The 12154-nt window shown below is 62.3% G+C and overlaps 1 protein-coding gene across 1 annotated transcript in view; it reads left to right on the top strand.

Annotated features, from left to right (window-relative positions):
• LRP1 (LDL receptor related protein 1) overlaps window positions 1–12154 on the top strand; it is a 79767-nt gene that overhangs the window by 64266 nt on the left and 3347 nt on the right. The window contains exons 57-81 of the mRNA XM_026500211.4: window positions 33–118; window positions 305–424; window positions 970–1157; window positions 1294–1499; window positions 2007–2195; window positions 2764–2912; window positions 3350–3443; window positions 3563–3679; window positions 3911–4030; window positions 4384–4506; window positions 4639–4764; window positions 5172–5288; window positions 5988–6094; window positions 6198–6330; window positions 7161–7280; window positions 7391–7513; window positions 7851–7991; window positions 8098–8232; window positions 8319–8438; window positions 9248–9516; window positions 10067–10245; window positions 10754–10860; window positions 11109–11225; window positions 11698–11874; window positions 12003–12143. Coding sequence (XP_026355996.2) covers window positions 33–118; window positions 305–424; window positions 970–1157; window positions 1294–1499; window positions 2007–2195; window positions 2764–2912; window positions 3350–3443; window positions 3563–3679; window positions 3911–4030; window positions 4384–4506; window positions 4639–4764; window positions 5172–5288; window positions 5988–6094; window positions 6198–6330; window positions 7161–7280; window positions 7391–7513; window positions 7851–7991; window positions 8098–8232; window positions 8319–8438; window positions 9248–9516; window positions 10067–10245; window positions 10754–10860; window positions 11109–11225; window positions 11698–11874; window positions 12003–12143 — 3504 coding nt within the window. The remainder of the gene's footprint in view (window positions 1–32; window positions 119–304; window positions 425–969; window positions 1158–1293; window positions 1500–2006; window positions 2196–2763; window positions 2913–3349; window positions 3444–3562; window positions 3680–3910; window positions 4031–4383; window positions 4507–4638; window positions 4765–5171; window positions 5289–5987; window positions 6095–6197; window positions 6331–7160; window positions 7281–7390; window positions 7514–7850; window positions 7992–8097; window positions 8233–8318; window positions 8439–9247; window positions 9517–10066; window positions 10246–10753; window positions 10861–11108; window positions 11226–11697; window positions 11875–12002; window positions 12144–12154) is intronic.

Here is a 12154-nt window from a genome sequence, read left to right as displayed (position 1 = left end):
CCGGCAGCTGAGCCAGGATGCTCTGTGTGCAGATGAGGAGCCGTTCCTGATCTTCGCCAACCGCTACTATCTGCGCAAGCTCAACCTGGACGGCTCCAACTACACGCTGCTCAAACAGGTGCCAGCCCGCCCCACCCGTCTCCCCGGGCCCGGAGCTGCGCCCCCTGCCCCGCGCAGCCCCCTCTGCCCCGCGCAGCCCCCTCATTCTCCCCACCGGGCCCGTGTTCGTCACCCTCGCTGACTTCTCCAGCCACCTGTGTCCTGATCCAGTCGTCCTCCTTCTCCCCGACCCCCCCATATCCAGGGCCTGAACAACGCCGTCGCCTTGGACTTTGACTACCGAGAGCAGATGATTTACTGGACGGATGTGACGACCCAGGGCAGCATGATCCGAAGAATGCACCTAAACGGGAGCAACGTGCAGGTGGGGCCGAGGGCCGCCCACTCCTCAGCAGATGCACTGGGGTGGGGGTGGGGGCAGAGATCCAGGCCTGGGGTCCCTCCCCAGAGGGCTCTCTCTGTTGCAAGGCTATCTCCCCTTCACCCCACGCATCCCGGTGAATTCTTTCTTCCACCCCCTGCCCCACGGAGTCACTGCACAACTCTGCTTGTCCCTGCTTGTCCTGGCTTCTCCCTCCCCTCCAAGCTCAGAGGGTGAGGTCTAGGAGATTCCCCCTGCTCTTTTCCTAGTCATCGGTAGCTTCCCCCTTAGGGCTGACCTCTCTTAAATGTGTGCCCCCCCAGGCTCTGTGGGGCTTGGGGCGCCATCTCTTTCATCTGGAGACCCCTGTCCTAAAGCCTCCACTGACGTCAGGCCCAGGGCTGGGCCTTTTCCATCCATTGTCCTCCCTGCCAAGCTGGGGGAGGGAGCTCTGTTTCACTTCACACTTGGGGGAAGCTGGGTCCCAGAGAGACTGAGGGTCCCGCCCCAGGTCACCCAGAGCTCTTCCTTTCCTGCCCCTGACACAGGTGCTGCATCGGACAGGCCTCAGCAACCCTGACGGACTGGCTGTAGACTGGGTGGGCGGCAACCTGTACTGGTGTGACAAAGGCCGGGACACCATCGAGGTGTCCAAACTCAACGGGGCCTACCGGACGGTGCTGGTCAGCTCTGGCCTCCGGGAGCCCAGGGCTCTGGTGGTGGACGTCCAGAACGGGTACGTGGGCAAGGAGGGTTGGGGGAGCCCCTGAAAGCCAGCGGTGTGCTCAGACATCCAGGCCCAGCCTCCTTGCAGGCTCGTGGTAGGACCAGTCTCGGGACCTGTTGGGGCTCACTGCCCGCCCACCTGCCAGGTACCTGTACTGGACAGACTGGGGTGACCACTCACTGATCGGCCGGATAGGCATGGATGGGTCTGGCCGTAGTGTCATCGTGGACACCAAGATCACGTGGCCCAACGGCCTGACGCTGGACTACGTCACCGAGCGCATCTACTGGGCTGACGCCCGCGAGGACTACATTGAGTTTGCCAGCCTGGATGGCTCTAATCGCCATGTCGGTCAGTGAGGCTCCCTGCACACATCAGACCCGGGGGAGGGGGTCTGGGGCTCCGGAGGGTCAGGCCTTTGGCGCAAGAGTATAGGATTAAAAGTCAGAAGGCATGGTCTGAGGACACCACCCGCCAGGGGTATGGGGGTCCAGAGCACCCCAGCTTACAGCCCCCGGACAAGCCCAGGCATGAGGCCACATCTGCTACCTTGGGAAGGAGAAAGAGAGGCCCTTTCTTACGCACGGTTTGGGGCCCCGGGAAGGGTGGGAGTGGGAGGCCTGGGGTCGGGATACTTCAGCACAGGGAATCGTATAATACTATGGAGCAGGAACCTGCTGTCAGAAGCCCGAGTCTGAGTTCCAAGTCTGCCACTTATTAGCTGTGCGACCTTGGGAAGCCACTTCACCATCCGGAAGCCGGGCAAGCGCCCACCTCACAGGGTTGTTGCGGGGTTAAGGGCATCCGGTAGGGAAGCTGCTGACCGGCTGCCGGGCCTGTTCCCTCGCCGGTCCGCAGTGCTGAGCCAGGACATCCCGCACATCTTCGCGCTGACGCTGTTTGAGGACTATGTCTATTGGACCGACTGGGAGACCAAGTCCATCAACCGAGCCCACAAGACCACGGGCACCAACAAGACACTGCTCACCAGCACCCTACACCGGCCCATGGACCTGCATGTCTTCCACGCCTTGCGCCAGCCAGATGGTGAGCGGCTGAGGGCCAGGAGCAGAGGAAGGCTGAGCCTGGTACCAGGGGCCCCTGCGGGAGGATGGGGCCCAGCAGGACTGGCTGCCTCCCGCCCCTTCTCCAGCATTGCCTCAGACGTGCTTGCCAGACACTGGGAGGTGAGGGCGGCTGTAGACAGGCCGTGGTCTGGCTCTCAGAAGCGGCAGCCCAGCCCAGGGCCAGCCCCAGAGTCTCATAGCAGCAAGCCCCTGAGGGTTCAGACAGTCGAGGCAGGACCCCAAAGGCAGGCAGGCTGTAGTCAAGGGCAGGCCCAGGGGAGGCAGCCTACGAGGCTTCAGGGCTGGCCTGATTCTGGGACCTCAAGAAGAGTCCTGTCCCGTCTCTGGCTTCAGCCTCCTCCTAAGTGAGTAGGATTTGGATCCGTCCGACCTCTGCCAGGATAGAGTGGGCTGAACAGTGTTCAGAAAACCAGGAAGCGTGGTACCAGGGAGCGCTGGCCTCTCTCTGCCGGAGGCCCGTGGCTCAGGGATCGTGGCCCATACACGGGGCCCAGTGGGCTGCTCTTCAGCTGCTTTCTCTCCGGCAGTTCCCAATCACCCCTGCAAGGTCAACAACGGTGGCTGCAGCAACCTGTGCCTCCTGTCCCCCGGGGGAGGCCACAAATGTGCCTGTCCCACCAACTTCTACCTGGGCAGTGATGGGCGCACCTGTGTGTCCAACTGCACGGCAAGCCAGGTGAGGCTCTTCCCCTTGACCCCCATTCACCGATGCCTCGCTCCCCCAACCCCCACACCAGCACCTCCACTCCTCCTCGGACCCTAACACCCGCTCTAATGTCCTCACGCATCTGGTTTTTCCACGCTAACACCCCCACATTTCTTGCCTACCTCTTGTCTCCCCACAGCAATACTTTTATACCTGTCACCTCACACAAACACCCCCACACCCTAACGCTGGCCCTCCCTCACCAGTACCCCCACCCTGACCCCCCCACAGATACCCCATCACCTGGCCTTCCTGCACTCATCACATCCCAACCTTCCCTCCAGCTCAGCCCCCCTGCAAAGTACCCTGACCCTCCTGCTACTTTGAAACATCCCAGCCCCTCAAAAGAAAACCTCCCGAGTTCCCCAGACCCCCACCAACCCCTCTCGCCCCCACCTGCCCTCCAGTTTGTGTGCAAGAACGACAAGTGCATCCCCTTCTGGTGGAAGTGTGACACGGAGGACGATTGTGGGGACCACTCAGACGAGCCCCCGGACTGTCGTAAGTGCCCAGAGCAGGGGTGGCAAGAGGGTCCTGCCCGGGGGCAGCCTGACTCCCAAGGCTCCGGGTGGCCACGCCCGGCCCCAGCCCTTCTGACTCTGAGGCTCCCCTCCCGGCAGCCGAGTTCAAGTGCCGCCCCGGACAGTTCCAGTGCTCAACGGGCATCTGCACCAACCCTGCCTTCATCTGTGATGGGGACAACGACTGCCAGGACAACAGTGACGAGGCCAACTGCGGTAAAGGGCTGCCTAGCCACCAGCTGCCCCCCCCCCCCGGGGATTTGGAGGGTTTGTACTACACTCCAGGGGCAAGGAGGCTCAGCCCACAGCAGCCTCCTCTCTGGGCTGGACTGCTGCTGCTCCAGGCCCTGAAGCTGCCGGCTCCTGCGGAGGGGGTGGGGCGTCCCCTCCCTGCCCCTGCATCCTCCGCCTCCATTAGTTACTCTCCCCTCCTCCCCCCTCCCACAGATATCCACGTCTGCTTGCCCAGTCAGTTCAAGTGCACCAACACCAACCGCTGTATCCCCGGCATCTTCCGCTGCAACGGGCAAGACAACTGTGGGGACGGGGAGGACGAGAGGGACTGCCGTAAGTGCCTGTGGCTGCGGGCAGGGAACGGGCTAGTGGGCAGACAGGCACAGAAACACAGTCCATGGTGAAATCTACCCACCGCTTCTCATACGGGCCGCATTGCTCTCCAGCAACGTTATTAGGTGGTCGACGTAAATTATATTGGGTGTGACTTGGCTTGCTCATAAAATCATCAAGCTTGCCACAGAGATGTGCAGACAAAAAGCACCAAAATTGGAGCTAAACGGTCCCTTTCTCCTAAGAAATTGCGGGCAGGACGGGGCCAGAGCTTGGAAGAGGGAGAAGGTGGTGATCTTGAACTGTGGTGTGGGTGGGATGGGCAGGTCCTCACTCTCTCCCCCACTCTGCAGCCGAAGTGACCTGTGCCCCCAACCAGTTCCAGTGCTCCATCACCAAGCGCTGCATCCCCCGAGTCTGGGTCTGTGACCGGGACAACGACTGTGTGGACGGCAGCGATGAGCCCGCCAATTGCAGTGAGTGGCCCAGTGCCCCTGGAACCCACCTGCCCTCTGCAGTGTCTGCTGCTCCCGTGCACCCCCCCACCCCACCCCCCAGCCCCCAGCTCCTGCGAGGAGCCTCCCCTCACCACCAGCCGCCCCTTGCAGCCCAGATGACCTGCGGAGTGGATGAGTTCCGCTGCAAGGACTCGGGCCGCTGTATCCCCGCGCGCTGGAAGTGTGACGGAGAGGACGACTGTGGAGACGGCTCCGACGAGCCCAAGGAAGAGTGTGGTGAGCCTCCCCGGACCCCGCTTTCAGCGGAAGGCATCCCGCCTGGGCAGGACTCAGGCCGTCCGCTAGCCTGGCCTCCCGTGCCCACCACCTCCCAACCGATTCCTCGTCCCCGCCCCCACCAGCACCTCCGCAGCGCACACCTGTGTGGAATCTTCTCTGTCCACCCCACACAGGTGGCTGTGTTTGTCCGCTCCCCAGGGCAGCTCTTCCCGCTCGTGCCCCTTCCACCTCATAACCTCCTTGAGGACCCCGCATCTCAGAACCAGAACGCTGTGTGGCCTCCCCCCGGGCTGCCCTCACTCCCACTCCTGGCCATCCTGCCCCTGCCTGTCCAAAACCCTCATGCCTGCCCCCACTCCGTCCCTGATGCCCCGACATTTGCCCCCCAATCTTGCCTCCCCTAGACGAGCGTACCTGCGAGCCCTACCAGTTCCGCTGCAAGAATAACCGTTGCGTGCCAGGCCGCTGGCAGTGCGATTATGACAACGACTGTGGGGACAACTCCGACGAGGAGAGCTGCAGTATGTCCCCGCCCCCGCCCCGCTCACAGGCACCCCACCCCCAGAGACATGGGGCACCTCCCCTCTCAGCACCCCTGCCCCCACCAGGCGGCACGGGGGGCAGGTGGCCACCTCCCAGGGCTGGGGGTCAGGTGCCCCCTCCCTGCTCACCCCACCCCACCCCGCTCCATGTCGTGTATTTGAGTTTGTGCCATTTCACTTCATCTCATGTTTCTCTCCATTTTCACACTGTCCTCTGGGGGTTGCAGAGGTAGGTGTCTCTGATGTGCCCGTGCTCCCACCACACCCCCTGCCACTGCCCCGGAGCCCACCTGTCCCTGTGCTGTGCCTCAGCCCATCGTCCTTTACTGGCCTCTCCCTAAACCCTGGTGCTTGTCTTAGTGGTCTTGTCCCTCTCCTGTTCCCCTCGACGCCCCGCACACAGTCTGTCCTGAGGGCAGAGCCAGGGACCCGTGTCCTCTCTCGTGTGTCTGCCCCAGAGGGGTAAGTGTGAGCCCCCGCTGGGCCCAGCTGATCCCGCGAGGGCAGCCAGTTGGCTTGCTCGGGATTGGCTGAGCAGCTTGTCATTATGCCAGTAACCTGTGGCTCTTGGGGACACAGAGATGGGCGGTATTGCTCTGCCAAGGGCTGGAGACACCCCGAGGGCTGAGTCCCTGTGCCCACCCTCCCGGGGCCTGTCTCTCCCCTGTCCTTCTCCAGCCCCTCGGCCCTGCTCTGAGAGTGAGTTCTCCTGCGCCAACGGCCGCTGCATTGCCGGGCGCTGGAAGTGCGATGGGGACCATGACTGTGCAGATGGCTCAGATGAGGTGGGGAGGGAGAGCAGCCGGAGGGAGGGGTGGCCTCGGGAGGGGCGGGGTGGGACTGCAGGGGCCCCCCCATCTGACCAGGAGATCACGCCTGTGCCCACAGAAAGACTGCACTCCCCGTTGTGACATGGACCAGTTCCAGTGCAAGAGCGGCCACTGCATCCCCCTGCGCTGGCGCTGTGATGCGGATGCCGACTGCATGGACGGCAGCGACGAGGAGGCCTGTGGCACTGGCGGTGAGCCCCCCCACTATCCCCCGCCCCGGCGCGCGGCTCGGTCGCTGTCCTGTAGCGTTCTTTCTCTCCTGTGGTCACTGCTCATGCAAAAAATCGTTCCTAAGCACGTACCATGTGCCAGGCGCTGTCCTAGGCATTGGGTTAGAGCGGTGAACGAGACCCAGGGCCTCTGGGGACATTTTTGTGCAGGTTGTGCCCTCCACTACAGCACTTAGTCAAGGGGCCCGTTGGGCCCAAATCCAGCAGAAACCTGTTGGCTGGGTCCATCCAGGCTCCACAGCGCGAGTTCCCACAGGGCAGTTCCCGCTCACTTTCCTTTCCACTTCCTGGGGCTACGAAGCAGTGCCTGCCCCTGGCTCACCTGCCTGGGCTCAGTGGTCCAAGGCCACATGGTGAAGCTTGGGTAAAAGAAGCCTGGGGCTTGGAGCAGAGCTCCCCCACCCCCACCCGGATAGTGAGGACAGACGCTCTGGCTCTGCCCTGGTGGGCTGGAACCTAGGTCTCCTGACTCCCAGCCCAGTGCTCCACCTTTGTGCCTGCCACTGATGCCCTGCCACAAGCACCTGAGAAAGAGGGCCCCTAGACCTCTCCGTGCATGCTTCCCCCAAAAGACCTCTTCTTCTCCCCTAAACACCAGACGAGGCCGTTCTGCTCATCTGCCTGGCTGGTACAAAATTAGGAGGCCTGGGTTCATTCTGGCTGTACCACGGCTTGCCTATCCATCCCTCTGGGCCTCCGCCTGGAGGGAAGGGTGGGGGCAAGATCCTGCCGCGGGGAGCCAGCCTGGGGCTCAGGGCTCATTCTCGGCTCTTTCGGTCCGCCCTGCCCAGTGCGGACCTGCCCCCTGGACGAGTTCCAGTGCAACAACACGCTGTGCAAGCCGCTGGCCTGGAAGTGCGACGGCGAGGACGACTGCGGCGACAACTCCGACGAAAACCCGGAGGAGTGCGGTGAGGCGGGGGGCGGGGCCCTGGGGCAGGGGCGGGGCTCTCACGCTCCCCCGGGGCTCCAAGCCCGCCTCCCAGGCTGATTCTGGCTCGGTCCGCTCCCACCGCCGCAGCCCGGTTCGTGTGCCCTCCCAACCGGCCCTTCCGTTGCAAGAACGACCGCGTCTGCCTGTGGATCGGGCGCCAGTGCGACGGCACCGACAACTGTGGGGATGGGACTGACGAGGAGGACTGTGGTGAGCGGCGAGCCAGTGGGGGGAGCCTGGGGCCGGCGGGCGGGAGGTGGCCGTAGTTTGGGTGTGCACAGGGGCCTGGGGGGTGGGCCAAGCGCGAACTGCGCGCCCGGGAAGGAGGAGGGTCCATTGCCAGGAGCCCGGGGGCCCTTCCTTGGGAGAGAGAAGGCCCTGGAGAAAGCCCGGGAGGCTTCCTGGCGCCTAGGTGTCGAGGTGGAGACTGGGACTCTGAATGTTTAGCCAGCATCTTCCGAAGCCTGACAGCCCGCCGCAGGGCGTCCCTGTGGGAGGAGGCGGTGGGGTGGTGAATAGCCAGATCTGAAGACCCCGCCTTCCCCAGAGCCCCCCACGGCCCAGACCCCCCACTGCAAAGACAAGAAGGAGTTTCTGTGCCGGAACCAGCGCTGCCTGTCCTCCTCGCTGCGTTGCAACATGCTGGATGACTGCGGGGACGGCTCGGACGAGGAGGAATGCAGCATCGGTAAGCCCTGCGCGGGGCTGGGGGGCGGGGGCCTGTCGCGGGGCACAGAACCGAGGCCCCCGGCCCAGGGCGGCTTAGGGCAGGGGACCCGCTCTGTCCCCCGCAGACCCCAAGCTGACCAGCTGCGCCACCAACGCCAGCATCTGCGGGGATGAGGCCCGCTGCGTGCGCACCGAGAAAGCCGCCTACTGCGCCTGCCGCTCTGGCTTCCACATTGTGCCGGGCCAGCCCGGATGCCAGGGTAGGAAGGCGGGACTCGGAGGGGGCGGGCCGACACCCAGACGCTCCATGACACCGCCCCCCCCCCCCGCCCCGTGTAACCCCCAGACATCAACGAGTGCCTGCGCTTTGGCACCTGCTCGCAGCTCTGCAACAACACCAAGGGTGGCCACCTCTGCAGCTGCGCACGCAACTTCATGAAGACGCACAACACTTGCAAGGCCGAGGGTACGGCCAGCGGCCTGCGGAACAGGAGCGGGTGGGGCTACGCGGCACCGGGATGTAAACCCAGGCGGCCTTGTGGGAGGGGATGTGCCCACGGAGGGAACCCCAGACCCACCGGTCAGCGGGGCGCGGAGCGTGCTGGTTTGGGGGTTGGCTCATCCTAGGAAGTTTGGGGTGGTGGCAGCACACCTATATCCCACATGTGCCTCCTCACCCACCACTCCCCTGAGGCGAGCACACAGACACATCACCACACAGTCATGCGTACCCCATTCACTTTTTATCTTCAGCTTTAGCGGGGTGTAACTGACAAAATCGTCAGGTATTTAATGTGTACGGGTGATGGTTTGATGTATGTACACCTTGTGAAAGGTTTCCTAACATTGAGTTAACACAACTGTCATCTCATGTATTTACCTTCTTGGGGGGCAATGAGAGCACAGAAGTTCTACTCTGCCGTGTCCTTTGGCGCACGCCTGCACCTGCCTGAGTACAGACACCCCCAGACAGCCGTGCATGCACCCATGTACCCACGAGGGCATATGTGTATACACAGCCCCACCATGCACGCCCACAAGCACCAATCAGACAGCATGTGGCAGAGAGTGCTGATGCCAGCCCGAGACTATGAGGAGGCCGAAGTTCCTGGGGCTGGAGAGGCCCAGAGGGTTTTCCGGAGTGGCAGGTCATACCAGATGAGCTCAGGGAAGGAGAGGAGGGAGCCTGTCCCAGCAGCAGGCCCAGCATCCCCCAGTCTGGCCTCCCACCTCTGCCTTTTCCCGCACCCAACACCTGGCCTCTTGCCCATCCAGGCTCTGAGTATCAGGTCCTCTACATCGCCGATGACAATGAGATCCGCAGCCTGTTCCCCAGTCACCCCCATTCGGCTTACGAGCAGGCCTTCCAGGGTGACGAGAGTGTCCGCATTGATGCCATGGATGTCCACGTCAAAGCCGGCCGTGTCTATTGGACCAACTGGCACACGGGCACCATCTCCTACCGCAGCCTGCCACCTGCCGCACCTCCCACCACTTCCAACCGCCACCGGCGACAGATTGACCGGGGTGTCACCCACCTCAATGTGAGCACCCCACCTGGGATGGGATCCACAGATTGGGTGGGAAGATGGCAAAGAGCAGACGGTTCAGAGCAGGGTTTGAAAAGGCCAGTGGAAGGGGGCAAAGGGTGAGGCTGGCAGGCAGGGCAGTCAGGATCGTGTTGCGGGCACGATGACAGGTGGGCAGAGCGATGCCAGTTGTCGGTAGTTGGCTCTGCCACATCGCAGCCCAAGGTGGCGGGGTATAGTGGGCACACTGGCTTTGAGCCTCAGAGCCACATTCAGCTCCTGAGGGTCACTGCCCCCCGCTGTGTCGATCTTGGCCACTCATTTGACCTCTTTGGGCCTCACTTCATTCCTCAGTAGAGCAAGGTAATAATGTCTAATCCAGCAAAACATGGGAAAGCTCTAAGTATGGCTCATAAGGTAAGTGTCAGCAAGTCTCTTCAAAATCAGAGACCTGGCCCTCTGCCTGGGCTGACTTTTTAGCAGGGACAAGCTGGCAGGTGGTGGTGGGGATAATGGCAGGAAGACAAATGTGGTAGCCCCTGAAATTGTCACCCCCTCCATTCAGATTTCAGGGCTGAAGATGCCAAGGGGTATCGCCATCGACTGGGTGGCTGGGAACGTGTACTGGACGGACTCGGGCCGAGATGTGATTGAGGTCGCACAAATGAAGGGCGAGAACCGCAAGACGCTCATCTCGGGCATGATCGACGAGCCCCACGCCATTGTGGTGGACCCGCTGAGGGGGTGTGCAAGGGTCCTCCTGGGGGGAGGCATCCGGGCTGGTGCTAGGAAGCCCCTGGGAGGGGGGTGCGTACCCAATATCCCCAAGCACGTCCTTCCCCTTCCAGACCACCCTGAGATCAGAGTCCTCCTCCAACCGTTGCGTCTTCGGGCCACCCCCAGCTCTGGCCCTCCCCAGTGCTGCCTTTGCCAGAACTCCCAGCTGGCCTGCTGGGTAGGGGCCTGACCCCCACTTGGCTGGCTGTCATGTGCAGCCAGGTTCCGGCTCCTGCTCCAGGGGGCACTTCTGCCCACTTAGATGACTCTGGATCAGCACATGTGGTTTTAGAGTAAAAGATCCTTAACCTGGGCAGAGAGCTGACTCCCCTGGTTTTCTCTGGAGGAGGTAGACAGGACATCCTCCTCCCAATACCCAGGAGTCCCTGTGCCCAAGCCATAAGCTGGTGGCCCACTTTGCTCAGCCTCCGCTGGCAGCCCTGGGTCCTACCCACACTGACTTCTCCTTCCCCAGCACCATGTACTGGTCAGACTGGGGCAATCACCCCAAAATTGAAACAGCAGCAATGGATGGGACCCTTCGGGAGACACTGGTACAGGACAACATCCAATGGCCCACAGGTCTGTGGCAGCAGGGGGCAAGGGATGTGGGAGGGGTGGGCTTCCTGAGCCTGAGGTCACATGAAAGACAGGAGGGGAAGGGGCTTGGACTGGGATGGACAATGAGTCATGGAGGCTTTTCCCAGATGTGACTAGGAGTGGTCGTGGGAACAGGATGGAGCTGTCCCAAACACGGAGACAGTTCTGCTTTTCCTCGAGCCTAGGGTGGGAGAGGCTGGGCCTTCACAATGCTCTCTGCCTCCCCCCAGGCCTGGCTGTGGATTATCACAATGAACGGCTCTACTGGGCAGATGCCAAGCTCTCAGTCATTGGCAGCATCCGGCTCAATGGCACAGACCCCATCGTGGCTGCTGACAGCAAACGAGGTCAGCATCTGAGAGCAGCCTCAGCTGGCCCTGCCCTCGGGCCTCTTGTCCTTCCCACTGAGTCCAAGGCCTCACCCAGCACCTGCCATCCTCCTCATGCAGGTGCCTGGCAGTCCTGCAGTGCCTTCCAGGCCTTGCCCCCCTCCCCCCTCCCCCGAGCTGGACTCCCCCTGTACCCTCTGGCCCATTTGCCCATTCATTCATTCCACCAGTGAGCATTGAGCTGCATGGAGACAACAGAGGTGAGAGGAGGAGCTTAGTAAATGTAGGGAGAGGGAGCAGAAGTCGATCGTGATCCCAGAAGTGTAGGGCTGATGGAACCTTCTGCCATTAGTGGCCGCAAGAGGAGGAACAGGTTGGGGGGAGTTCTGTTTGGGATGTGTTGAGTTCGGGGTGCCTGGGAGCCATGGGAGCCGGTGTCCTGGAGAGTGACCAGGACCTGAGTCCCCTCTGAGTCTACCTCCTCCCCCAGGCCTAAGTCACCCCTTCAGCATCGATGTCTTCGAGGATTACATCTATGGTGTTACCTACATTAATAATCGTGTCTTCAAGATCCATAAGTTTGGACACAGCCCCTTGATCAACCTGACGGGGGGCCTGAGCCACGCCTCTGACGTGGTCCTATACCATCAACATAAGCAGCCCGAAGGTAGGCATAGAGGGCAGGCCGGGGGGCAGAGTCTCCAGGCTATCGCCTCAGGTCTCAGTGGGTGGAGGGGGGGAAGGTTCTGGGTCCCCAAGGCTCAGCATCCTCCCACCCCCTGCCCACACCTGCAGTGACCAACCCCTGTGACCGCAAGAAGTGTGAGTGGCTCTGCCTGCTGAGCCCCAGTGGGCCTGTCTGCACCTGTCCCAACGGGAAGCGGCTGGACAATGGCACCTGCGTGGCCGTGCCCTCGCCCACGCCCCCGCCAGATGGTATGCTCGTG

Source organism: Ursus arctos, unplaced genomic scaffold, assembly GCF_023065955.2.
Source record: "Ursus arctos isolate Adak ecotype North America unplaced genomic scaffold, UrsArc2.0 scaffold_21, whole genome shotgun sequence".
Lineage (NCBI taxonomy): Eukaryota > Metazoa > Chordata > Mammalia > Carnivora > Ursidae > Ursus > Ursus arctos.
This window is presented reverse-complemented; position numbering and strand designations above follow the sequence as displayed.